Source organism: Lepisosteus oculatus, chromosome 17 (genome assembly GCF_040954835.1).
Source record: "Lepisosteus oculatus isolate fLepOcu1 chromosome 17, fLepOcu1.hap2, whole genome shotgun sequence".
In the NCBI taxonomy this organism is placed as follows: Eukaryota; Metazoa; Chordata; class Actinopteri; order Semionotiformes; family Lepisosteidae; genus Lepisosteus; species Lepisosteus oculatus.
Genome location: NC_090712.1, coordinates 17341937 through 17369781, shown reverse-complemented (window position 1 = coordinate 17369781; position 27845 = coordinate 17341937). Strand labels below are relative to the sequence as shown.

Genomic DNA, 27845 nt, shown 5'->3' with positions numbered 1-27845 from the left:
CCTGCCTTCTGCATTTCAGTGTCAGTCTTCTGTTTAAAAGTGTCCTGACAGAAGTCTTCCGTTTCCTCAAAAGTTCTTCTGCTCACAGCAGAGAATAAAAGCAAACATCATTGTTTTCAATCAGGTCCAGTGACCACTGATTGATTTTGGTTTCCCTAAGCTTCTGGGATCAAATATTTAAATGGGAATCTGTTCATACAATAATTTAGGGGCACAGCACAAATATGCTACCTTATATAGTTTAAAAGCCAAGAACTACAGTACATTCATTGGATCACTGAACTACACAAAAGCTACAAAAGATTTAAATTTCAAACAATTCAAACAAAGTAACCAAACTATTTAATTTTGAAGCCTAACATCAGTTGGCTTCTCTGTATTGACATTTGTTAATGAATATTCTAGCTTTGTTCACATTGTGGGAGGGGAAGCCTAAGGGAATACAGACTCACACTTGAAAGCTGCTAAATGAGTTTCCTATCCCACAAGCCCAATATTAAGCCACACACTTTGAGCTTGAAAGGTATTATTAAGCTAATTTAAAACACTAGTTTCTGGGAAAGACAAAAAAGGACACAGGGCTCTAGGGGCCTTAGAGCAGATAAAGCTAAACAGAACATAAATACCTAAAGGGCAATTCCTTACAAAAGTAACAGGGCTGTGTTTGTTTTCATGTAAGCTAATTTATTTTCTGGTTAGAACTGTCTCCAGCACACAATGAACTGGTTTAAACTCTATCCGCACAAATTAGACTCCCATCCCGGTCATTCCTCTCCCCAGACCTAACACTGCTCCTTTGTTGTGCCTTCTGAACGGACTTTCCAAAAGAAGTTGCAGAGTTGTCTCATTATGAAAAAGGAACCAACAAGAGGCTCCCCCAGAGCCTGATTCTGCTGCCATGGTAACAGCTGCAGAGGTACTGTACCAGCTTTAGGGAGATTATTTTTCCATTATCCTCTGGGGGACTGCAACCCCACGTGGATTCTTACAAACACACGCTTGATCATGCTCTCTTGATGTGACAACCTGTGAACTAGCTTGAGCGAAGCTTTGCCACCTTTTTTACTGTGGTATGCCTGGTCGCAGCACAGTAAACCATGGCAAAACACAAAACAAGTGCTGGACAGGCATGATATGGGAACCAGGGAACACAACTGCAAAAGCCTTTCACAAAGTTACAGAGGTGAGCTGGCTAAAGTGATACTGTCACCTGGAGTCAGTGGGAACAGGTACTGAATATATGAAATGCACATAGTCAAAAGGCTAATGGCAAATCAACATATATTTTTTAAAGGAGTAGATGTTTCCACCAAGCATTTCCTGTTTGAAGTCCAGTCCAGTATGTTCTGTCTAAAAGGGATTTATCTTTTGGAGTCCAGGTTAGACTCTGACTGTAAGTAAAATAAAGTGAAGAAGCTTGTCATCTCAGAGGCAGGGGACAACGGATCTTCACTGTTTGGTGTTTGCATCCTGCAATTTGAAATAACTCGTGCCTGGCCAGTGGTCACAATCGCGCCTGCTGTACAATTCAACAGTTTGGTCACACCCTAATTAAGGCGGAGAAGAGGCGTGATGCAACAGCAAGGTTTACTGGGGTACGTCACCCGGCTGAGGAGAAAGACAAGCCCATCAGTAAGGACTGGGCTGTCTCCTAACCCCCCTTGTTGTAATGAAGGATGAGCCAGGGCGCTGCTGATGGACACAGATGGGTGGAAGGTGGGATGTGAAAACTAAACGTGCGAGCAAGTCAGCAAAACCTGTGATATTAAGATACAGTATAGGTATAAAAAGTGGGTGAGATCAGGGTTTGACTGCTTCCTAGCTTTTTGTTTAACAATCCATTTAACAGTATGCATTTTAACACAAGTGGGACGGGAGTGTTGGGCTATGGTTTTTCTCTATTTCAAGAGGGAAATGGTTACTATACTGGTATCTTGTACAATTTCCAAGTTCTCCTGCGACAGCGACGGCACAGGCTTCCCAATTAAAAAACCTTACGAATTCCAACAGGCGCCCTTCCGAGAAGGAGAAAGACAAACTGCAGAGGAGCTCCAGCCAGTTCCCGAGGGAAGAGGCAGAATGGCAAAATTACTGATTGCGTATCCAGCTCGACCACTTCTTCTCCCACCGAGCAACAGCCGAGATTAAAATAGCAGTACCAACTACTAAATGTGAAAGACAGCCATGTGGAATGAAATAAGCACAGAAGTATTTGGGTTTTTTGGAGAGATGTTACTAAAATAAACACGACAGTGTCACAGACAGAACAGCTTTATACTTGAATAAACAACACACTAAGGCAGAGGAGCCCAGCTCTGGCCACTTAAGGGCCTGTGTCCAGCAGCCTTTGTAGAGCTCGTTAAATCTCCAGCTTCTTAAGAACAACAAAAATGCTTAAACCTGTGAAATTCAGCAAATAATGAGTCCAATCCAGTACAGTAATTATGGGCTCAGGTGGAAAGAAAATCAGAAACTTAATAACTTTAAATAGTCATTTATAAGGTTCAAAACAGAAAATCCTATGATATGTCTCATTTTCAGATTATAATCTACAGTCCAGTAGGTTTTCCTTAGTTGTTGGTTTTCAAAGGGAAAACCAAAAATCCCTTGTATGTCATTGGGCTCATGGGGCATTTAATAATAAAACCAGTCCATTAAACCCTGTTAGGAACAGCAGGAGCCATACTAGTGAAATATACAGCACATCTGAGCACCTGCACTGCGTGAACACTGCAGGTCTGAACAGGATGCGGCACAAACAGAAAAAAAAAGAATGCAAACTAAGAACACACAGCAGAAAAACTACATACTTCAAGGGCCAACCCAGGTGATCTTACATGTGACATTAATTATTATTCATATCAAAAAAGAAATCAACTGCCACCTGTAAAACTGTGGAGATTTTCCTCACAAAAAAAGAAAATCCATATGCACTCGCCTTGCACCCTGAATAAATGCTCATTATAATCCTGCATGGGTTAACCATTGTCAGAACATCCCAGAGTACTTCTGAACTAGAAGTGCTCATCCACAGCAGTGATGGCCATCTTACAAGATGAAGTGAGTCAGCAGCTAGGTGTGGAGGAGCATGTGAATGTTTCTGTAGACACAGCCAATTACTGGAATGAGATTTTCGATGTATCTGGAGGGGTGAGTCAGCACATGCAGACTTTTATGTAAGATAATTCCCCCCCCCACCCCTCACTCCTTTCTGTCTCAAGCTGTAAAAACGTTTTTACTTTTCTTGGAAGCTCTTGAAGGTGCAGATGTATTGTTCTATTGTAACAGAAACAGAACTCCAGAAATTCCTGTGATCATTGATTAATCAGCTCCCGATGTGACTTCCAACAGGTGGGTCCTGAGCCAACAAAATGAAGACACTGTACAAGACTCAGAGAGCATTGAAAGGTTACCAGCACTGACTGTGGTCACATTATGCAATATAGGTGGATATAATTAGAGCAAAGGTCCTCTGGACATGGCCTGGATCCAAGAGGTAATAAAAATATGGGGAACATTACACCCAAGCAAAAGCTAGGAAGGCCTTACTCCATCACACCCATTATTACTGGCACACCCATTGGGTGTATGCCATACATTTTTAGTTTTCCAATTGTTTACATGTATTTGCCTTGGTTTCTAACAGTGTGGGTCAAGTTTTACCACAGCATTCTACTGTACGCTTCACCTCACTTTTACCATGATTTCACTGTGTTATACTTCACACATGGCTGAGGGAACCGCAGCTGTTAAAAGTGAAAGACAGCACTCTGATGCACAAAGTTCAGTAGCTTGTTAGACATCAGTGAAGTCTCGATAACTGACTTTCAAAGAGAGCAGCTGGTGCCTCACTAGGTGATCATCCAACAGGAGACTCGTCTCCGTGAACACAGGCTGAGGTCTTTGAGTCATTGCTGGTTCAAGTGTGGGCGCTGTCATTAGCAGACTGTGTCTGGGACATCCCAAAAGTCACACAATGGGTAGAGCCCCAATAGTGGAGCTGTACTTTGGTAGCGGATGAAGTGAGATCCTTTGGGAAGAAAAGCACTTTATAAATGCAAGCAGTTAGTATTTTCATTTTATAGCCACCCAGGAGCAATCCCTGAGACTTGCCAGGCATCTATGAACTTTCAAGTGTTTTCAGTGGGAACTGTATCCAAAACCAATCCAAACTATGCTAAGCCCGTAGGCACTGCGAGCTTCACGTGAGGTAGCTCTGACATGTGGGCGATTTGGAGAGCGCCTGCACAATTCCTGCATGTGTGTCAAAACTATGATGACTCTGTACACTGCGCAAGCGTCTCTCATCACTCACCATGAGGCCACTCGGAGGTCTCAACCCACTGCGAAAGGGGCTTCTGGCATTACAGAACCAATACAAACGGGATGCAAGGCTGCCTTATTAACCAACTGAAAAAGTGTGTACTGAACCAGGCGGAGGGATGGCACTGTGGCTCAGGATCTGCGCCTGTGGCTGGAAGGTTGCCGGTTCAAATCCTGCAGCCAGCAGAGGAATCCTACTCCGTTGGGCCCCTGAGCAAGGCCCTTAACACCAGCTGCTCCAGGGGTGCTGTATAAATAATGGCTGACCCTGCGCTCTGACCCCCAGCTTCTCCCCTGTCTGTGTGTCTGATGGAGAGCAAGCTGGGGTATGTGAAAAGACAAACTCCTCATGCAAGAAATTGTATCTGGCTAATAAAGTGATGGGAAGACCATTTTCAATATCCTATAACAAAGACACGCCTCTTACACAAGAAGGGATCTATTCTAACATGTAATTGATTTACATCTAGAAATCATAGGGTACAAAAATGACCTACATTGTTTTTTGGGACATTTATAGCACTTGTTGAATCCCCAGGACGTGCCCACAGTTCCACAGCAATCTTCTTGTTTGGAGAGCCCGGGAAGAGCTTTGCCACACTGTAATCACAGAGAGGAACACAGTCATTACAGCTGTATCTCTGTGGCAGCTCTCAGGATGATCTGCCATCTTCCAGGAAACCTCCAAGTGTTACACACACCACGTGTGGTTAGAAATTAACAGCTCTGGGATAAGCATTATGGGATCCTACATTATAGACCTGTCACCTCAGGGCTGACTGCCAATTCAAATGCTTTCAAAAATACAGCTCTTTAAAATAAGACACAGATAAGAAAACCACGCAGAATGGGCAGCCAGACTGAATTTGTCTAGTGGCTCTAAATTGTTGTTCACTAGTCTGAGGGAGCTTTACCAGATGAATAAAGACTGAAGCTTTTAGAAACGCACTGAAAGAATACTGCAATAATAGTAACAGCAACAACCCGAAGATGAAGAAAACGGAATACGTAAGTAGTTTATTCTCAATGGAAGAAACACAGAATTACTATAATATTGTCTGTTGTGATTATGACACAGAGAGTGCATTTATCAGTGGTATTATTTCGACCCAGACAGCCCATGATATCGGATTCCCATACACATTTTATACTATCTTTTATTGCAGTATGATTTAATGCTGGGTATAAATCGGGATTATATTAGTTCCTAAACACAAAATGAAATATTTGTTTATGTGTTGTGCCAACTTACAGTAACTCTCAGGTGGAATTACTCACTATTCCCTGTAATTGTTATCAGCATTACTCAACCGCCTTAAAGTTGAGAAGTTCCTTCCATGATATAAAAACGCCGATGTTTTCTGACTAATAGGATGCGGGGTCAAATCAACCTTCTTTTTAATCTGAATTCTGCGTCACACGAGTCTTTTCTCACGTTACACAGGAATTAATGAAGACATCCACTCCCTGGTTTAAACGAGTTTGTAGGAAAAGGAAAAGCCAGTTTGCCTGTACATTTTATACAAATAGCCTGAAAGCCAAAAAATGCAGAAAAAACAGCTGCTTTAAAATCTATGAGGTTGCATAGTGGCACAGTGGTCAGCTTTGCTGTCGTGGAGAGCTGTGGCCCTGGGCTCAGCTCCAGACCTGAGATGCTGTCTGTGTGGAGTTTGCATGTTTTCCTTGCGCTTGCGTGGGTCTCCTCCAGGTGCTCCAGCTTCCTCCCACAGAGACGTGCCGGTAGGTCAACCGGCTTCAGGCAAAATGGACCCTGGTGCGAGTGACTGTGTGTCTGTACAGTATCTGTGTCTGCTCTGCGCTGGACTGGCATGCTGTCCAGGGGGTACCCTGCCTTGTGCCAGGAGAGGCCCCGAGTTCCCTGTGATCCTGAACTGGAAGAAGCAGTTAGAAAGTGGATGGATGTTATTTGATCTACGGTCGTCTAAGCGGCTTCACGCACTTGCTCGACTCCCAACTGCTCCTCTGTTTCCATGGCTCCTCATCAAGGTAGTTTTGGACAAGGAGGCACGACAAAGCATTTTTCTGCCTGCGTGTTGCTTCCTGTGAGGCACGGGATCGTCAGGGGCCCGGTGCCGCATGGTACCAGCCTCCCTGCAGCTCTCTCACCTGGGCTCCTGTGGTTTCCTGGAAGCAGCGTCCCAGCTGGCTCTTGGAGGTGACTGGGTAATGGTGAATGATGTTCTGCTGGCTGGGGTAGATGACGCCGTGGCCCTGCTGGGCGCCATTCTGCACTGTCTCCCCATGGTACGTGTACTGGCCAGACTGCGAGCCTTTGACCTGCTGTCCACTGGCGTCCAGCTGGGAGACCTGGTGGATCTGGATAGAGGCTTCAGGGGGGTGCTTGACGTGGATATTCACGACGTTGGGAGGTAACTTCACTGTGTGAAGAGCCGAAGGAGAAAGCAAAAAAGGGAAGCACAAGGCAGATGAGCCAGAGAGACGGAGAATGAAGGGCACAAACAGCAAAACAAAAATTAAATCCACAGCCAATGAAGGGAAAAAATCCTGGGGTCAAAGTAAGGTATCAGCTGCTCACAATGATACAGTCAACGATTTAGAGAAAAAAACTATTCTGGGTGAACAATATCCATTTCAGGAAGTAAGGGCTGAATAAAAAATAATTTATCACTAATTACTATTTTTAAGTCCAGAGTGACTCCATAACAATCATCATATAGTGATCAATAAAGAGCTGAACAGATCCAGAGATGAGATGACTGTGGAATGAATCTAAAAAGATGTAACGTGCATTTGGTCACCAAGCTAAAAAGATAAAAAGTTTGGGTGAGTTAAAAAATTATTTACAGAGATTATTGTACTGCACTTAATGTTCCTTATTTTAATATAGAGTTTTATGGTTTTTCGTTTTTAGAAGTGCCGCACAGATTGAGAAACTCGCCCCTTCTGTCCGCCCCCTACCTTGCACACCGCTCTGTCCTCCAAAGGTCAGGGGAAGCGTGTGCGTGGAGTGGACCTGCGAGCTCTGGCTGTGGCTGAGGGACACCTGCTGGTGCTGCTGGTGCGTCTGGTACTGCTGGGAGGGGTGTCTGTGATGCCCGTTCTGCACTGGGATCTGGCAAAACTTGCCGGTGAAGTGTGGCGGACACTGGCACTTGTCCCGGGCGCTGCACTGCCCTCCATTCATGCAGGGGAGGTGGCAGACAACTGCAATCGAAGAGATAGAGGAAATGGGGTGAGAGTCCACACACCCTTTCCAAAGTCACTTTGTGGCCTAACAGCCTGAAATTAAGACACATTAAATCAGAATTTATTTAACTTTTATTTACACACACACACACACACACACACACCTCCCAAGTGAAAAACAAATGCTCAACCACTCTGAAAAGTAATTACAAATGAAAACCTTGTGTGGTTTAATGTTTTTAAAGATAAAGATTTAATGTTTTTTTATTTCAGGCTGTTAAGCAACAACATGTACAGTATGACTTTGGGAAGGGTGTGTAGATGTTCAGTAGGCACTGTACAGACAGGTCTGTGTGTGGCAACTGTAATACCTGCACTTTTGGTTGGACCATTTAGGATTCAGTTCTTTAAACCACCAGATTTATGCTGCTTATTAAAAGATATCTGATGAAATTCATGTGATAAAGGCATTACGTAGCGGCTAAAACTGGCAGCAGGAAATTGTGAACATCACAAATCTTGAAAGCAAGTGCATGCAACTGCTTTCTCAAGCACATTTAGAGTAACTGCATACTGAATCCACCAGCAACTCCCACAGAGGAAAAGTACATTTGAGAATTTCCATACATTCACAGGTTCTGTGTATAATCTGAAATGTGCCATACATATTTCAGTTACAATAATAAAGCAAATATTAATTTAATTATTATGCCCTTTCTTCCACTGTGAGGGGTCGCTAGGCGGGGGTTATGCCACATCTGCAGGAAAATACAGGAAATTTCAACCCACTGTCGTGAAATGCAGCTCCAGTTTCTGGAGTGAAAACATTACATTTTCTAGGAATAACAATTATGATTTGAGGGCTTTAAGGTGCTGCTGTCTGAATCAAGGGTCTGTGCGTAGGCCAGCCCCAAGTGTGTACTCTCTCTGTGAGGATTGTCAGTCACCCAAAGCTTAGTCATCCACAAAGGAATTTCCTCTGCAGCCCCAGCTAGTCTGTACACGCACGGCAGACCGCACCAGGCTCACATTCAAGAGAGAAACGCTCAAAAAAAATCTGAATTAGAATAGAGAATATTCAGGCAGCAATTTTAAAAAAATTACAGCACAAGGCCATTTTGCGGATGGTCTCTGGCAATCTCTTAATAAAATTCTCTGGAAAGAAAACAGAATCTTAGCCTCGTGTGTATTTGAAAAATGTGTCAGTGGCGTGTGGGGAGGGATTATAAATCACAGTGTCACTTCTAGACAATCACCAGACGGAGATTCAAGCTCTACTGGATGTATATGGTAAACACCTCAATTGTAAAACTGTAGAAGCGTTTTGTTAAATATGAGAAGAATATGTAAGTTATATACAAATATATTCATTTATTTGAATTAATAGTAGATATTTCTGGACAAGGATATACATGTGATTGAGTCTGGAATTACTGTTTTTAGGGACCATTTGCCAGTAAAATAAAGGGGTCCCTTCCTGTGTTCTATCCCACATGTTCATAGAAGACTTGGATCAAATTCTATGAGCGCTCACTTTCTACCTCTAGAACAAACGCATGCACAGGGTCAAACACATGATGACACGTCTGTTCTAGAGCACCGCACATGCAGGGCAGGGTCAAACATGTTGAGACTTCAAAAGAAAATTCAAAATTACTGGAACAACCTAACAATTCAATGCAGCTAAGTGTAAATTGATTAGATATTGTACTGCCTTTTTTCTTCATACAAATATCTTTTCACCACAAAAGCAGATCCTGTGAAAAAATTAAATAAGCAGGAATACAACACTAATAAATGACAAAAAGATAACCATTTTACATCAAATACTAATTTCTCTCATGTTTGCTCTGCGGCCAGACAGATATTAAAAAACAGAGAATTTACAATAACTGTGCACTACTCTTAATTTCATCAGTATTTAGCACATAGCTGCTATTTAAAAGTCAGGCATTTACTTCACAAGACAAAGATGCTTTCTAAAACGAATTGACTTTTTACAGCAGAATTTACTTCTATTTTGCCAAAAGTATAATACTTTTGACAAGCAAGCCAAAGACAGTGTAGGCCTTTTTCAGCTTTAGCACACAGCACTGCAGGAACACCTACAGCAGTGTCAGAAACAAATCAAACAGCACAGAAGGGCAAGGCTGGAGTTATCGTCCAGCACTGAAGTGGAGGGATTCAGTGAGGACATACAGCCTAACAAAAAGTGAGCTTTCAAATTCTTGAAAATCCACTCAGTGGGACATTTGCAGACTTCAAGAGATCAATCTTGCAACTGTCATAACCCGCAGAAGTGTGAAGCAAAACACTGCGACGAGAACAGGAACTCGGAGACGTGGATGACTGAGATGTTTACACTGTTCTAGGAATGCTCAATCCATCTTAGGTTTATTTTGTCGTACATCTTATCCCTCAGCAATTCACTTTGTTCCTGTTCAGTGTGCCTGGCTGCTCTCTGCAGCGTTGAAAGCACGGCACGCCCTCCCTGTGATGACTGGCTCTCTCGACAATGACGAAAGCTGCATGCCAGGAGTGGACTGTACGGGTCAGAACCAATTGCCGAGGGGGGGAGTTTTCAACAAAGTGAAGCGGAGGTATATGAGAGTCGGGAGAAATTGCACAAGCAATGTTACCTGTGAAATCCCCAGGTGAAAATCTTGCATGCCAGTGGGATTGCCCACTGAAAGCCACAGTGTGGTGGATTTGCCTTGATGGTTTTTAATGAGCGGTGCAATAAATACTTATCATAGCAGAAACACCTTTCTCCACTACTCAGGATCTAATGCTAAAGACTGGTTTTCACCTGATTTTTATCATCAGAGGCAGCTAGGTGTTTTCTAAATGCCCAATATAAGCTATACAGTGTACTGCTATATACGGAAAGAGAAGAAAATATTCATTCAGTTTTGTCATTCACACATTCTACAACCAAACACACTTTTCCCCTGATGTAACCTGGTGATAAAGTATGACATGCAACAAATTCCTTTAGCTCCACAAAGCGTAGGTCCAAACTGGTCACTGGGATACTAGTGGTAGCTGTAAAATTTAAGAAGACACAACTAGCACCTGCAACCTCATTACGAGAAATCAGCTGCCCGTCCTACACACAGTGACACCACAATTACCCTTTGATGAGTGCAAAGAAGCACCAAGTGTACTTCAAGCTAGAATATCCAGTATGTTCAGTATGCTGTCTGGATATCACAGAAAAATCGTTAGTGCTCTTGATGTTAGCATGCCAATCCTAATGTCCATGGCCATGATGCCACCCAGTAGGTTTGTTCCTGCAGTCCGATTCAGTATTTGTGTGTTTGATACTGATCCAGTTCTTTTCCTAATGTGTGAATCCTGTTGAGATCTCCAACTTAGCAACCAGCAGGGGACTGGTGAGGCACAAGGTGTTCATGAAGATTTCAAATGAAAATCTTTCATATGGAGAAAAAACTAGCTCTTCATTTTTAATGCCTCTGAACATTTTGACTTCTTAACCATAACCAAATATATAACTAAAGAACCATTGTTTTTTTAAAGGATTAATACAAATTATTTCCCAGTCTAAAATCTATAAAATGTCTAAAGCACCTCAGACTGAATACTGTTTTTAAATCTAAATCCAGACTGACTGCTTTCCCTTATATACATAATTTCTTCTGACAAGCTCTGTATTATTCTTCATTATCACAGCATTATAAATTTCTTTCCAAAGAACTTCCCTCAGCGAAGAGCCAGGCTATGACCACCCTGTAGTCTTTGCTGCCAGATTCAATGAAATGTGACATAAACTCAGGCCCTGCACAACAAATTCCTACAAACTGTGCTCCACTGCTGTTCCTCTCTCGCAGAATGCTCTGTTAATTTTTGACACATTTTACACAACAGAAGATTATTACATGTAATGACTGCAGCGCCAAATTAATACAAAGTGAGAAATCTAGCTGAATGTCCAACTGAAAGCAACAAAACTTGGCAGTCTGAGGCAATGATGCTGATGAATCACTGTTTATGTGACTAATGGGAATATTTAGCTTCGATATAAGATGATAATGAACATAAAAACAGTTACAAACAAGAGGACACCATTAGTAGCTCCAAAGATCTCAGCTATTCTATTCTTAAAGAAAGACGGGACATTGGCTAGAAGAAATACAGTTCCTATATCTTTTTCACACACAGCCCCTTTAAGATCAATGGATTAATCTTCACACTTGTGTCCATTAAACGTCATCTGCCAGGTATTTGGCCAGTCTTGAATTTTATCTCAATCTTTACTTATTCCCCTGCTTCTACTTTTTTTGCTAATGCTTTTATTTTAGTACCATTTGCAAACCTGACTATGTTACTGCCAGAATCGAAATCATTGATATAAATTCGGAAGAGGAGAGATCCTAGTACAGATCCCTGAGGTACTTCAAGAATTACATCACTCGGCTCTTATACAGTACGTACTCTGTCTTCTATCCCTTAACAAGTGCATTCAAATACACACATTTCCCTGAATACCAACTGCCTGCAATCAGAGTAATCTAAAAGATTTTTAGAAGACTGAATATACAACATAAGGACAGTGAATATACAGTATAAGGATAGTGAATATACAGCATAAGGATAGTGAATATACAGTATAAGGACAGTGTTTGCTGAATGCTGCATTAGGTTTTCATTTTAGATGATAAAGCTCTGAGCATTCAGATCCTGGATAAAAGAAAGCGTATGATTGACGAACGAATTAGCAATTGGCCATATTCGGCAGCACAAATGCCTACTATTTTTCACATAAAACATAATTTACATTATAGTCCTTGACGTACCACACTGACACGCTTGACGTAAAGGAGGCAGCATCTGTGGAAATGAATACGCATTTCTAGTCTCCGCACAGCACAGTCTGGGAGCGATACCTCTGCCAGGTGTGGGGAAACACTTCCAAAATAAAACTGAGAGCTGTTACTGTGGTAAAGAGCCAGCACTCTCAACAGGAGAAGGACACGGCGCCAGGCTGCAGGCTAGGGGGTATGTGCTTGTGCAGTGTGGTGTACTGTATGTTGCATGTTTGCAAAAAACAGAAACTGTTGCCCTGCTATAGGAGAAACCTGGGTGTGAAATCCTCAGCCTACCGATGAGATAGAATTGGGTTTCTGTTCCAGTGTTTGAAATCAAGTCTTCCACATGGCTGCATACAAGTCCTCAGCCAGCTCAGCTTTTGGCATTCCCTGTGCTTGTGGCACGTTTCACTTATTCTCCCCCAAGCCTCAGTCTGGTTTGGACTCCCACAGGTGTAAAGACATGAAAGCACCCTTGGGAAAAGAAAGATTGATCTCTAAATTGCCTCAGCCAGAAGCCATTCATTATCCTGCATGACGTCAGCCCCATCCCTAACCACATTCCCTGAGGGCGGCTGAGGAGCAGTCCTGCCATGGAGTGCTAAGCCATCACCACAACGGTGGGTGGCACACGTTTCCTAAAAAAAAAAGTCTTCTAAACTGCAAGCCCTGTCATCTCAATTGTCTTAAAGTCTTTGATTAATTGACAGCAAACACAACCTTCCTTTTCACTCCTTTCTGTGCAACTTAAAGAAGAAAACCTGAAACTTACAAAGCATTAATTTCACACAAAACCTCACCTCAGGGGGGACAAGCAAAACAACGGTGAAACATGACAGCAGCTCTGTGAAAGTGGAGCCTGTGTCCACGAAGAGCATTTCAGAAAAAACTGTCTTTATATCTCCTTTTAAAACCATAACCAAGGGAGCTGGCAACTGTCAATGAACAGGTCTTCTTCAGAGCAAAAATGCCAAGTAACAATAAAAAAGAGACAGGGCTTTTTAAAGTAGCAAGATGGTGTGGAAAGGCGCAGCTCCAAGAGTTCGTGCTATAATGACAACTGCATCCCTGGTGAGGCGGCGTCATCCTCACCGACGGAGGTTCCTGATGCAACTGGCAGCTCATGTACTGTACGTGTATGGAGGACAGTGCGAATCGACATCACGATGAACGCAATGCACAGACCTGCGTTATGGAAGGGAACAGGTTTAGAAGTGGTTTAGTTAGGGATTTTGGGTAGGAAAAACCCCCCACATAAAAGGCACAGCTAGCGATCGCTGATGGCAAATTAACAGCAACACGCTCAACTGAGTTACTGATCCCTTCGCAGAAGTTCACGGCCCGGTGTTGCGCGGCACCAGGATAATGCTCTCTCCCATATCACATACACAACGCAGGACAGTTTTTACAGATTCTTCTTCTTCCACAACCTCCTAAACTGCCATATCTGTCTCTAAACAGACTTGTCCAGGACAAGATGGACCGCCATCTTCTCCCCCTAATAATCCAATGGCAGATGCTTCTGAACAGGACAGGAAACTGATGGACATTTACAGTAGAATAATATTCCACAGGCAGTCAGTGACAGGCCTCTAGGAAAGCACAGTTGCCTTGCAGAAACTGATACAAATGGCGGCCATTCAAAATGCTGACTTTATTGCATGCCTTTAACACCCCACAAGTGATATAATGTGGATAAACATGTACAACTTAGATACACTCAATCAGGTGTTTTAGGAACCTTTATTAGTCCAGCTACTTTGTTTCAATTTCGATATGCTATTCTACCCACAGTTTTTTGGGGGACAGTATAGGAGTGATTACTTGATTCGCGGTATTGGTGGCAATCCTGAATGCTTAGGTTTTCAGGTTACCCATCCTGCAGAAACTCTGCACTTGGTCAATCATTACATCACCTAGAGAAAGGTTTATTATTAGTGGCTATCTCATGAATATTGATGTAACCATGGGTAATCATTGCTATCTGTGATGGCAGCAGCACACGATCTGTGGACTTGTTGCCCTGTACACACCCCCAGTCAAGGAATGATTTCAGAAGATGTTCCTCATTACTGAGAAGTTTAGAATGGCCCTTTAATCAGTTTTAAAGGTATAATGTCTTTAGGAAGACAGTCTCACTGCAGCAGCTGCTTTCCAACCAAGACAAGAAAGAAACCCTTCCAGAGTAAAACGTTAAAGGAATAAGCTTTCAGATTAACTATGTTGTCACATTTAATTTACATTTATTCTGTGAAAGCATTAACCGAGCCTCCTATACAGAGTAGAGCCTGCTTTTCTGATGAGTGTCACAGCAGTTCTTGAGCTCTTCGAGGTTTCTGAATGGCTATTTTGGCTAGGGTAAAGCAATATAAGACACTGAAATGCTCACTTGTTTACTGTGGGCATAGTTTCTGGCAACCCAGGATTTACCTCAGCAGCTACAATTTATCAGAAACTGTCCAGAAAAAACCTAGAAAAGCTCATTTGCAGTTGCCAGGTACAAACTAAATATGAAAAATGGAAGGAAAAAAATCCCAGTGCTGTGATTATAACATAATGAGATCTGACAGAGAGGAAATGACAATTACCAAAAGAACAGTCTACTCAAACCTCTTTTACCAAATAAGGCCAGGACTGCACAGTTTAGAAACTCTCTAGCACGTTCCTCAGTTGGAACCTGCTGGACCTTCTCAAGGGACAATTACAGAATTTAAACTGCACACACCGGGGGGAGAAATCCCTCTTTCTTACTCTATCACAAGCTACAACTGCTTTTCCTGCACGCCCCTAGTTCTCACAGGCTTCCAATCTCCGGTGACACGCACCTGATCAGGAATCCTGAAAGCACTATTAAGCAGTAATGCTCATTAATCAAAATTCCCGCATGGCCTCTGGCATACAGTATGGTGACCAAAAAACAAATATGTGTTCTGATGTCCAAATCCCTGCAGGTGTCTGTTGTGATTACCTGAAATTCCCCCTGAGAAAAAGTGTTAAAGAGTGACATTTGCTTGATGCCACTGTCTCCAGGGCACACGGAAAGAGATCAAACACTTCCTCGCTTTTTTTAACAAAGTCAATCCTAATTAGGAAATAAAATGAGTGAAGTACTGAATTATAAACCTGTGCCAGAAATGTCTTCTGGTATGTTTTGTGTGTCACAGTATCGTTCAGTGATTTGTAGCTTTTCAGCAATGAACACTGGCTTGATATCCTTTTAAGAGCTCCTTGTTGAATGTCTTATAAATTTGCAATAATCTTACATCCTTGTCACTATGCTGCCTGAAAAGGCTTTCTATTTTTCTATTGGCAACTACAACTGTCGTTTGGAAAAGATTCAACATGCTCATAAATAAAATTAACATTAACAGAATTGTTTCACAATTGAATGCAAGCTTAATTCGGCATTAAAATCTGGATCACTGACATACAACTGGACTGGCCACAGACTCAGACCAATTAGGAAGTTCACTCTATTTACTCCAGAAAGCACCAGTTCACCAAACACTGCAGGACACACAGTGAGTCCTGACAGAATGAGAGCAGTGTGGAAAAACAAAAGCTAGCAGTACTTCTTGTTTTACTAAGATTGAGATTGACAGCAGAACTACACAACAGTTTAGGCCTTATGATGCCTTGTGTGCTGTATCTTATTAGTGTAAAACATCTTTTTTAAAATAAAAATCAATGAACAGTTAAAATTCTGGAATGTGGAAAACTTCTATTTTTATTTTACATTTTGCCTAAAGATGGTTGAACCAGCAGCCTGACACAGGTAAAATGTATCAACACCCATCAGTGCTCTTTACTCATTTGAACTCGCTACCTCGGAACGTGTTACAAATGTCTGCCAAACTCTAGACCGAAGCTCCTTCTCTTGGTTTACCCTGCTTGTACTTCATTCAGATACAGTTCTTGAAGATCTTACTTAAAAATGTTTTTTCATTATAACTGGAGCGGACACAAAAGATTGAAGATCTTATCTTCACTAAAAACTCTTCAAAGAAAAGCACAAACTTCTGCCTTTTATTTTTAACTCCATGCTCTGCAAGACTTCCCAGAGGAAAAAAAAAAACATTCAGTGCAGCAGAAAACATGTTTCAACAGGTAACCTAAGCTGACACAGTGCCAGAGAATGAGATTTTCAAGGTAGTTAAACAGCAATAAACAAAGAACAATCCTTCTGCACTGCTGCTCCATACTTACAGTATAACAACACGGTCTTATTGTCTTGTCCAACAGCTTGAGTTGTGCAGTGCCAGAGACAGGGGGACAGTGGGTCTGCCTGTGAGAGGTCAAGACTGATATTCCCACTGTTACATTGCTGTTTGCTAACTGGTTTAACTTTTTATGAGAATTAAAAAACAAGAACATGCATTTGTTGGATGGGTTTGTGTCTGGGGGGACGAGTGGTAGGATTTAAACTGTGCCTGGTTATATCAATCTCAAAAAACCCACAATCCAGCTGCTTTTATAAGGCCTTTTTTGTTTCAGTTGGGGCACTGGTCTCTCTAAATCATCAGTTGCTAAATACCCGGGACACAGACCAATTAAAAATAACCAAACCATTTATTTCAGACTCGGATAAAATAAAAGTCAGAAAGCTCTGTGGCGAGGACTACGAAAAGCCATTTCTCCACTAGGCACAGAAAAAAGACCATAGGGATCTTGTATTAGACTTACATCAAGGAAGGGAGAATACAGTGAAGTTGTAATATATGAGGCTAAAATAAAACATGAAATGTTGTTTTTTTGGGCAGCTACACAAAACAATAATTTCAGACTACCTTCCAACATATTCGTCTCCACAAAATGTTGATTAACCAAAAGACAGCCATTGGCCATTCGAGGACAAACAAGCCACATTCTGTAGTTTTGCACCCTAAAACCAAGCAAAGCCATTATCAGAGTCATCAGACTTTATGTTTTACATTTTCTTACACTCCTGTTTTCTCTTTTCTTTAAAGTAAAGATGAAGGAAAATACCATAGTTCACATGAATATCGAATCACAGCCTCCTAAAATGAAACCCAAAAGGTTGCACTGGATCGGTCCTTCTATAAATGCCTTTGAATCAGTGCTAATCTCTCACTGCTTCATATGAACTGCAAACCACATGCAAACCTGTGGTTCCCAGTCCTGGTCCAGGTAGCTTCTGGTCCACCCACACACCTGCTGATTTTCATTCCATTGCACCTTCATTAGATAATTGTAGCCTTAATTGATTTAAGCTGTTGCTTCATTGGAATATTTGCATTTTGTTTCCAGTCACAAGTTTGGGATTTTATTTCACTTACAAAACACATCGGCTAAAGCTCCACCTGTTTGAGAGCTGGGGAAAAACAGTTCATATTAATCGTTTTATAAGTCAATGAAGGCTTTGATTGTGTAACTGGGGGCTCGACTGAAACAGAACACCAACAGGTGTGCGAGTCACCAGGATCAGCATTGGGAACCACTACTCTAAGCAGTTCTTGAACTAAGCAGATATGATGAGGACAACACCAAGGTTGCACAGACACAAGAGGAGCTGAAAATAAAAACCGATCTACAAGGACCGAGCTCAACCAAGAATACAGGGTTTGACAGCAATATGAGGCACAGAGTGTGCTGTATGGTCAGCTTCGGACAGCAGACAGCAGATACTCGAGGTGCTACGTCCCTTAGGAAACACAGATTACATTTAGACAATCCAAGATGACAGCTTAGCATTGCAGCACCAGTTAGTTCAGATGCAGGAACTAACTACACTCTCAACAGCATTTGGGCTTCCAGTACTGGTGTCCAGACAAATATGGGGGTTTTGGTAGAATACAGGTTGGCTGGGTTCTTTCAACAGCATCTCTAAAGAATGTATTAACATATGGAGAAAGTAATTGCACAGGAAGTGGTGTGATGCTTCTTAAAAGATCCAAAGCAGGTGGAGGAATCTTTGATGGGGGTGTGGCAAGGGCTTGTTGAACCACAACAACTGGGTTTATAAAAAAAGCATGGTGCTGGCTGATGATACAGGGCTCCCAAAGTTGACATTCTTGTTACCAGCAGACAGCAAGACTTCAGAGACAGACTACAGAGATTTCAGAGCTAATAAATCGAGAATTGACTTAAATCTGACAGAAAACCAAAGGGACAAGACAAGAATGAAACAGTCTTTAAATCCCAAGGAACAGCCTTTTAATGATGTTTTCCTTCTTTGATTATGTGATAAAAACAGAGACTTCTATTGATGCAGAAGGAAATCGCAAGGGACGCACTGCAAGACCAAATGACCTCACTGAAGACAAGTCCAGTTCTAGAGGACAGAGAGGGGAATGTTCTGCTGCCTTCAGCCACTGTGATGCTCAGAGTGCGGGGTTCAGGGGTTCAGAGGCACGGGTACCTACCGACTCTGAAGTTGGGTGCAGTGAGGGTGTCCGCAGCGTGGCCGTTCTCGCTGATGATGGTGGTGGTGTTTCCCTTCTCACAGCTGTTGTGGCACTTTCCCCCGCTGCAGGTCATCTTGCAGATGGTGGGGGTGAAGACCACCTTGATGCGGCCGGTGTGATTCCCCACTACGAGCCAGGTCGCCCAGGAAAGGAAGAACACACACGTCAGTTTTGTATCCATTGATCCCCCCCTTCCAGACAGCGGCAGCCGCTAGACAGGAGCTCCGTCAAGAAGGCTGTCTCTCTCCTTCTCTCATGTGCTTTCTCCCTCCCTCCCTCCCGCTCGCTCTCTTTCCCTCTCTCTCTCCCACTCTCCTAAATCCAGTGGCGTCTCTGAAACATGAGTAGGGAAAAAAAGCTCAGCAAACAAAACTCTGGGATGCGCTCCAACTCCGCAGCGAAAAGTCAAGTCACTAGAGCTGGATGAGGAAATCACAATGCCACACTTTATTCTGACGAAGGAGCACCGCCAGGGGCACGGCACCTCTCGAGTCTCCCAGCCCACCTGCGTTGTGCTCCCAGCGGGCACATGTCAGGAACGCAGGCCGGGGGCTGCACCTACAGGAGGCTGGAAGACACCCTCCTGCAGTGTCCTCCCCGCCGCACTTGCAGTCCTGAAGTCACTGCTCGGCGCTGCAGTCATCACCTAAGCCTCCCCACCTCAACCTGCCCCCATCCCGGCCTGAATGAACTCCTCGATCCCTGAGCAGCCTCCTCAAAGCCCCCTCAGGAACATCTGTCTCAGGACTCCAGCGCCCGGACAGCCGAGATGCACTCTGCAGCCTTTTCTTCCATTCATTTCTGCCCCTTAGTTTTGCCCTCTCTCTTCGGTGACTGAGCTGCGGGTCGACTGCCCCTTCCTCCTCCTGCTCTCCGCCCCCCCCCGGCTCCCACTGCCCGCCCTGGCCCACCACGCTCTCCTCACAGCCTCCTGGAAATCCCCTCCTCAGCCCCAAGATTCCCGAGTCATATGTTTCGTCTGCGGCTGTCAGCTGTTTGCACCAGACAGCGGAGAAACGGGAGGGAGTGCTGCCAACAATTCATTAAAAAAGTAGGCAAGGCTGGTAAAGTGGAGCTTTTGTGTCTGCCTGGAGCACTTTCAAGGGGGTACAACTGTTTCATCAAGGTGCAAAAAGTCTGAAGCAGTGTTTCATTAACAAAAGCCTCGCAGTCGGAATTTTGTAGGTCTCAACAATTGCAGAAGAAGTAATTTCAAGGTCTGTAAAATGTTAAGGGAGGTCGACAGATGTTTATGGGGGGGGGTTACTAAATTTATTATTTTTAAGTGAGCCATTCCTTCATTAAACACACGTTTTTTATTTCAAGTCTACTTTTAAGGAAATATGAAAAAGACTCTACCAACAGAGTTAATAACTGACACCTGAAACTAATACAGTGTTTTACAAATTGTGATTACATTCCTTTTACTGCTTACACTGTAAGACTACAACACCTTGTGGGAGCATCAAGAAAGATCAAGGCTTTCTTACATTTAAAATATTTTTAACCCTGACAACCAAAACACCATCAGCGTTTTGAAGAGATTTTGATTTTGAGTTTCAATATGACTTCTTAACTGTGGACAACTGTGTGAAAAAAAGACAGAATCATAAATCTGGCTCACACAAAGCCTCATGGAGGAAAGTCTAAAATTGTGAAGATGAACAACCTTGGACAGCACCCCAGCCCATCACAGTGCAGGGCAGACAGACACACTCACGCCATGGGCCAGTTTTTCTCAGAAGCCAAATAACCTACACCACCAGTATATCATAGGACTGCTGGAGGAAGCCAGAGCATCTAGAAGAAACCAACGCAAACACAGGGAGGACATTCAAACAATAACCGTAATTCCTTATACTTATACAGCATTTTCTGGACACTCCACACACAGTGCTCTGCAGGCAAGAGGGACTCCTCTCCATCCGCCTGGCAGCCAAAGTGCGCCAGTACGCTGACCACACATCAGCTATCAGTGGGGAGGAGAGCAGACTGATCAAGCCCATTCACAGGTGGGAATTATTAAGAGGCCATGATTATTAGAGGCCATGGGGAAAACTGGCCAGGATGCCAGGGTTATACCCTTACTCTGTAAAAGAAACACTCTGTTATTTTTAATGACCATGGAGAGCCAGATCCTCGGTTTTACATCTAATCCGAAAGCAGGCACCTTCAAACTCCAAACTCCACAGAGACAGCACCCCAGGTTCAGACGTGAACCCAGGACCCTACTGCTGTAAGGTACTGTAGCAATGCTCACCACTGTGCCTCCCACCTGTTGTACATAAGTCAAGGTCCTGCTTAACCTGAGAGGCGTATTTACATGACTCTGCTGATCAAGAGCAAGAGCACTGATAGCATTTCATCGTGTTCAGAAACGGCAGTGTAGACACAGTGAGATCGGACCCCATGCTGCTCTGCAGGGGACACCGCCCTCACACTTCTTCATTCATTCGCATGTGAGTTTGCTTTCTGTCAAAATCAACAGGTAATTCCTCTCCAACTCTGTGTTCTGACTCCTTGGGAGGGCTCACAGCGGATCTGGCTCCACGTGACTCTGCAGCTCTGGAAATCAGGGTCAGATGTTCCGGAGCGTCCACTCTAGATCACAAATGTCAGCGCAGACAGATAACAAGGCGAACCGTGCCAGAACTCCACTTTGGTCTTCCGTAACACCAGGAACAAGGAACACTAACAGGAAATCAAAACTCTTTCCCATCTTAAGCACCCACCAACAGCCCTATGGTTGCTTAACCCTGATTTTATATGGAAAAAAGACACTCCTTTAAAAACTCAAATAAACAGCCAACAACATACCTAAGAGTTGATAAAGGTACAGTACCAGGCTTCACCCTGGCTCTTGTTCTCTGTGGGAGATTTTAACATCTTTTGCCAATAAGTACCATGTTTCTCTTATTATATTCCAGCAAATTTAGAAAGAGGCAGGTCTGCGGGTTATTCAGCTAATTACAGACAGGAAAATCACCCCTCCACTGCATTTGAAAACCAGCCCTCTCACAACTACATGCTTGCTGTTTATACACTCTGACCTTGCTGTTTTCTTGTGGGCTTTATTCTGTGCCCTGGGTTTTCCTCGTGCTGCTGTCATTCCTCACTCCAGACAGCAGGCCCAGTGGTCCCCGCATATCAGGACTGTGGGTGCGCCGACATCAGTCATCCTGAGCTACCCTGTTTGGAAAAGCCAGGCCGGGCTGGCCTCTGTTTGGGAAAATGGTCTCTTATTCCTTCACGTCTCAGAGAGGGTCATTTTTTGTTTTTCGCCAGAAGCACATTCTGCAACACGTGTGGAAGGGAGCTGTAGTGTAAGACTGCAAACACACGGATGTCAATCAAGATGGAGTCTGAGCTCAGAGGAAAAAATATTTTCTTCCCACCTGCTCCCTGGTGACCCTGCCGGCATGACTCTCCCCTCCTGAGGCGAACCGCGGTGCACCAGTGCTGAAAGGATACTTTCTCAACGAGACTGAAAGAGTGGGCAGTGCTCGGCTGCTACCCAGGTGTTGGCTGGAGGGCCGATAGTCCCTCAGGGCAATGAGCACAGGAGGCCAGAGGGAAAACCGGCAACACTGACTCCACTTTTATACCAACAGTGGCATCAAACCATCAGGCAGATCTTCCAGTGGCCTTTGAACGGCACATGTTCAACACGGCATGGTAAAAAAGGAGCTTGTGCATAAGGACAGCCACCATGGTGCCAATATCTGACTGATTCCAAACTCAGGTTCATAACAAGAAATATTACAATTAAACACAAAAATAAACTAGAGTACCGGAGAATTGTGGAGACACTTTAGTCTATGAATAGCCTTGGTATGTTCTATCTTCAAGAGAAAAATGCAAAGTGTATTTAAAACTATTTCAACCTGTAGGAGGGATATGTGTTTCAGTTAAAGAGCCTCTCAAACTCTGGGGCAGCAGAGAGACAATTCCTGATGGACAGAGACCACCTACAAAGTTCTCTCGCTCAGCCGTAAGGACATATCCTTTATCCGTTTTCACTGGCTGCCTTTACAGAGACTGAGTGTCTTCAGTAACCGTGAGGCTAAGGATTTGATAGCAGGTTCTGAACTGGTTTCAAAATAGCAGGCTGGGAGAGCAACAATGAGGTCCCATAGGGAAATAGGAGCAATGACAGGGCTACAGGCTAGCTGTTGTGTCTATAATGCCATTAATTAAGCAGCAGAAAACCCCACTTAGGTGCAAACTATACTTAATGTGGAATGGGCAGCACAAACTATTGTGTATTTAATTGAAGTGATTCATTTTATAACCCGGACAATGGGCTCTCCAGTTGTAGTGAGGGAACTAACCGGCATGCAGACAAAGTAAATTGTCATTTTTACTAGCGTGCACATCAACGCTTAATTTGGGGGGGAACACAGTGACCCTGAGTCCTTATGTCAAAGTTGTAAAGGTATTTTTACTAACCCTGTATTTTGCATCTAATCCCTCTAATCTTTGACTAAACCTACCAATTCAAACCTTTAAATCCTCTGCCAATTATCCTACTATAATAATAAATGAAATGTCAATGTAATTCTTTTTCCCTTACCTTTCAGAGACTGTGTAAAAGCTGCAAAACTAATTTCTTCTTCTTGTCATATTTCTTCTATTATACAGTTGTCTTTTGGCAATTGAGGGTGTTCTTTCAATGATGCTGTTCATTGCTTTTCCCTCTAATTTAATTTTTTCTCCCCTAGCTTTTATCTAAAATTGCTCTCTGAAAACCAATCAAATAATTCATTTTACACAACAAACTGCAGCAAACGGTGTTTAAGTCTTTATGCCCCCACCGCCAGGGCTGTAATTTAAAATTCAATTGCCGTTCAACCACAAACAGGTCGTTCCACAATCCTCAACATCACAGCAGATGTACGAGGTGCCTAATCATCTCTCTCCAAAAGGAAAACCTAATTGTTGTACCACCAAATTATGGGATCACTTCATGAAAATAACAGCCTATTTTTTTCTGTAATGAGGCAACTGAGGACACGAAAAAAAGACCACGCGCTCCTGTTTAATACACAAAGTGCTGGATGACAACAGGACACAAGCCTGATAGATAAATCTATAAATATTTTCATTTCAGGGAAAAAAAAATTCTGTAGCTCACACCTACTTTAAGTAAGAATAATTCCATTTGTTTTCTTGCTCTGAGACATTTTTCTAATTAAAACTGCTTACATTTGTGAATGAGAAAATCGATCGTGTTCTTTTTTACCGACGATGGGAGTAGCTGCACTGAAATCTAGAGGTCGTGTAGGGCTAAAAAAAAATGAGCTGAGAGATCACCATCCAACACAGAAACATGAGTAACTTACTTAAGGGAAGCCACTATCCACAGAAGCATAAACAGGGAAACTAAATTTAAACCTAAAAATAATAAATAATTTCTACTTCCTTGTAGCTAATGCTGACATAAGCTCATGTTTTGCGGCTTGCTAGATAATGGCGAAGGGTTTGAAACCCTGAGCTGCTGGGCCTGGTTTGGGATGGGAGACTGAAGGATGCCTGTTTTTTTGTTAGAGGCACTTGAACATGGGCTGCTGATATCATAAGATAAAGAGCAAGTGAACTCGCCTGGTACTTTGGCGGGTCTGATAGACCCCTCCCTTAAAATAGGAGGCTCCTGTTTGAAGGACTCACAAGGGATGGTGGGCTGAGGGAGCCTTTATCGCAGAGCTGATCCAGTATGTCTTACACAACAAAGAAGCCCTGGAGGAGACTCCATCTCCTGAAACTGCTTCTAGAAACCCAACCACTACTAGCACCATGAAAGCCCTTTATACACCCAACCCCATCCATGGCTTGAACCAAGGATCCATGGTGGAATGTGGAATTTAACCCCTCACCAACAAATCAGTCACTCACTGACAGCCAGCGAGCCTTTTTAAAAGTAATAGAGGCCTTTCTGACCGTCCCTCCAACGACCAGCCCACCATGAGGAGATTTCTGACGTCACCCCTTTGTCAGAGCTCCAAGGCCAGTGGAATTCTGGACTGGACAGCAGCAGGAAAACCACAGCAGAAAGCACAGAGAACTGACCGTGAAGCGCACTGTGAGCCATGGTCAGGGGGATCGCCCTCTCGGGCGGCTGGGCTCCAGTCTGGACCTTGTGAGTCTGGTAGTACTTGGGTTTGATGGCAAACTGCTGTGTGGAGCTCTGGTGCACCGTCATGGTCAGAGGAGGTCGGAATCTGGGAGAGAACAAGTGGAAGGAAAAACATGTTCAGACATCTGTGCGGCGGTTCCAAATAACAACAGCATTCCATATTCGCACCAAATAAATAAGAAGATTAATAAAAACGTACACCTGAAGTGGAATTAATGAAATGCCATACAACTGTCGTCAACCTTCTTAAAAAATCTGTCTCTGTTAAGAACACACATCCATTCGTTTGAAGTGCTTCTACACGGCAAGCATAAAAAAGCTAGATTAATCTTACATTTTCCACCTTTTTGAATAGCATGCTATCATTTTCATCTGTCTGAGTATCCCTCTTTAATTCCAAGCTGTTCAAATCTGGCAACCTGCAGCGTGATGTGAATCCATCCCAAGCAGTTCGGTCTGGCCAGGGTTTCAGTTCGCCACGCAAGTGAAGCCATCACATTTCAGCGGCAGTGACAGCCTCAATCAGCAGCACAGCCTGTGTCTGCGGTGCTTCATCGCATTCATGAACTGGCTGTAGCTCAGCCAAAGTCGCCACATGAGAGAGCACTGTAAATTAAACCTCTGGCTCTTGAGAATGGGGATACCAAGCACTCCCTTCCAAGAGATCAACCAAAATGAGCCATTCCTCTACCGAATCTCGCTCATGTCAATCAGCCAGGCCCACCCTGTGTGCCAAAACTGAGCTGAAAAAAAAAGAAAACACATGAATCAGTCTCGGCAAGGAAATGGGCAGCTAGTTTGTTTTCTTGAGTTTCTGAAGGTCTTCGTACTCCCAGAGCAATGCTAGCCTTCCTTGCCAGGGCCCCCGAAAACGCCTGTGATGGCAACATGTTGTCCAGAGGACGAATTTAATCTCTCATGTGGTTGGGTGAAGCATCCCAGATACTGCCTGATCGTCAGACACCATCCAAAAACTTCATGCTTTTGACTGAGCTCTTCCGAACGAGATGCTGGAGCCGGGACAGGGGGGAGGAGGGAGACAGCGTGGAACTGACACCAAAACACTGTTAAAAATGAATGCGACAGGCTTTTCAATGCCTCTTGCACTGCAAGGCTGCCTGTCCACCTTCCGCAGGTCAAAATGATTTTTTCCAGGCATAGCAGGCCCAGATCTTTTGAAAAAAAAAAATGAAACAAACAGGGGGATGGTTTGACGAGCAACAACGACAGAACCACAGGAAATGTGGTGGGAAGTGTGAACTGAGTCCCTGCTATGCTGTCGAAGTGGACTCTGTGGGATACTTTAAGAGACAGCTTGTTGGGATTCCTGGGTTCTTAGGCTACAGGAAACCAAATAAGGCAAGTGAGCTCAATGGCCCCTGCTTTAGAATAGCGTCTACAGCATTAAAACATCAGCAAGAACATTTGAACAAGGCGTATTTTAAGGCATTCTGAATGGTTTGGGATCTGGCATGCAAGTTAGACAAGTAATCTTAAACTAAGCTAAGTAAGCTTGCAAATATATTTAGAGGATCAATTTTAAGTGCATTGCAGCTCTGCATTTCAAACAGTGGGTGAATTTCAGTAGATCTGTACAAAACCCTCATTTCAACTCTAACCCACACACGAGGGTGACGATGAACTCCATTTTCAACACTGTTGCTTGACTTCCACGCCAGCTGTTCGCCTGACCTTTGATGCCACTGTGCAGATTTGTCTCATTTCAATCCTTGTCCATAGGTCTTGCCAGGTCTTGTCCCTCTAATTAACTTGGCTTTTTTAAAGTTAACCAGGGTATCATTTAACTTCAGCACGTTCTGCACCCTCCAGGCATGTCAAACGCACAGCATACAGTAAACAAAAGAACATGTCTATATGGGTACTTTCTGAACTTCAGAAAGCCACGACTGTTTTAGGAGATCTTTTCAGACCTCAGAAACAGAAACATAACAAAAGATGACATTGTGTTCAACTTGAGAATGTACTTCGTTTTGACATCTCAAATCAAATTGTTTAGGGAATGTGATGGAAAGTGAGGAAGCGATCAAAAGACAACTTCGAATGGGCAGATTTCTTTTAGAAGTTACCAAATATACTGCATAGGAGCGAGGAAAGATTAATTCCATGCTGAAAGGTAGAAGGAAAAAAAACACCCGTAGGAACGTCACTGAAAATGGCTCAAGATTGTAAAAAATTGCAAAACTACATTTCACTCTCTATACAAAGATATTTTTCCTGAAACTTTCCTGAAACTAACAGGGGATATTATTGTTATGCTCAAATTTGTGTCATTAACATATGATTAGATTACAACTAAAGGAAAAGTACTTAAGCATGTAAACAAGGTGAAGAAACTGCCTGCAATCCTGGAAATTGTGCAGAACATGTTCTTTAATGATCCTGTGTTTTATGACACCCTCAGGTGATTAAGTTTAAAAACTTGACGTGCTAAAACGCCTACTAAGCTTCTGAAGCCTTCCACTTAAACAAAGGCAAATATTTCAGCCCTCAGGTCACCTGTCTCCTTATTCTAACGTGCGCTCATTTGTCACACGGATGATACATCCTGGAAGTGTTTAACAGCAGTGGAGATTAAAAATAATCCAAACAGGGCATTTCGAGCTGCCAGAGTCCAAGCTCAGAGAGGGAGTCTCTGGAAGAAACCCTGGAGTCCACACGCAGTTTCCGACTCTAGTCTGGCTATTGGCAGCCCGAAGATTACAAAGTAAGCTTAGGCCATGAGCTCACTCGCTCCTCTGAACTGTGAACAAATCAATTTGTCTGGGAAACTAAAAGATCCCCAAAGAGTTTGGCTTGTCAAGACACAGCAGTTCACAGGTGGAAGGCAGAAGCCTTTCTCAGCCCCCCAGTGCTCTTCATTTAACACAATACTCATACTATGCTTTTTTTCTGCATTACACTGACAGGATTTTTTAGTAGCGTTCCAAACATTTTCAGAAAGTAAGC

The 27845-nt window shown here is 43.3% G+C and overlaps 1 protein-coding gene across 5 annotated transcripts in view; it reads right to left on the bottom strand.

The window, feature by feature from the left end:
* ltbp1 (latent transforming growth factor beta binding protein 1) overlaps positions 1-27845 on the bottom strand; it is a 99578-nt gene that overhangs the window by 52148 nt on the left and 19585 nt on the right. For all 5 annotated transcript variants that reach the window (XM_015362996.2, XM_015362999.2, XM_069179882.1 and 2 more), the window contains exons 4-8: positions 24812-24963; positions 18704-18871; positions 7264-7509; positions 6451-6722; positions 4821-4923 (exon numbers count right to left, since the gene is read on the bottom strand). In XM_015362996.2, coding sequence (XP_015218482.2) covers positions 4821-4923; positions 6451-6722; positions 7264-7509; positions 18704-18871; positions 24812-24963 — 941 coding nt within the window. The remainder of the gene's footprint in view (positions 1-4820; positions 4924-6450; positions 6723-7263; positions 7510-18703; positions 18872-24811; positions 24964-27845) is intronic.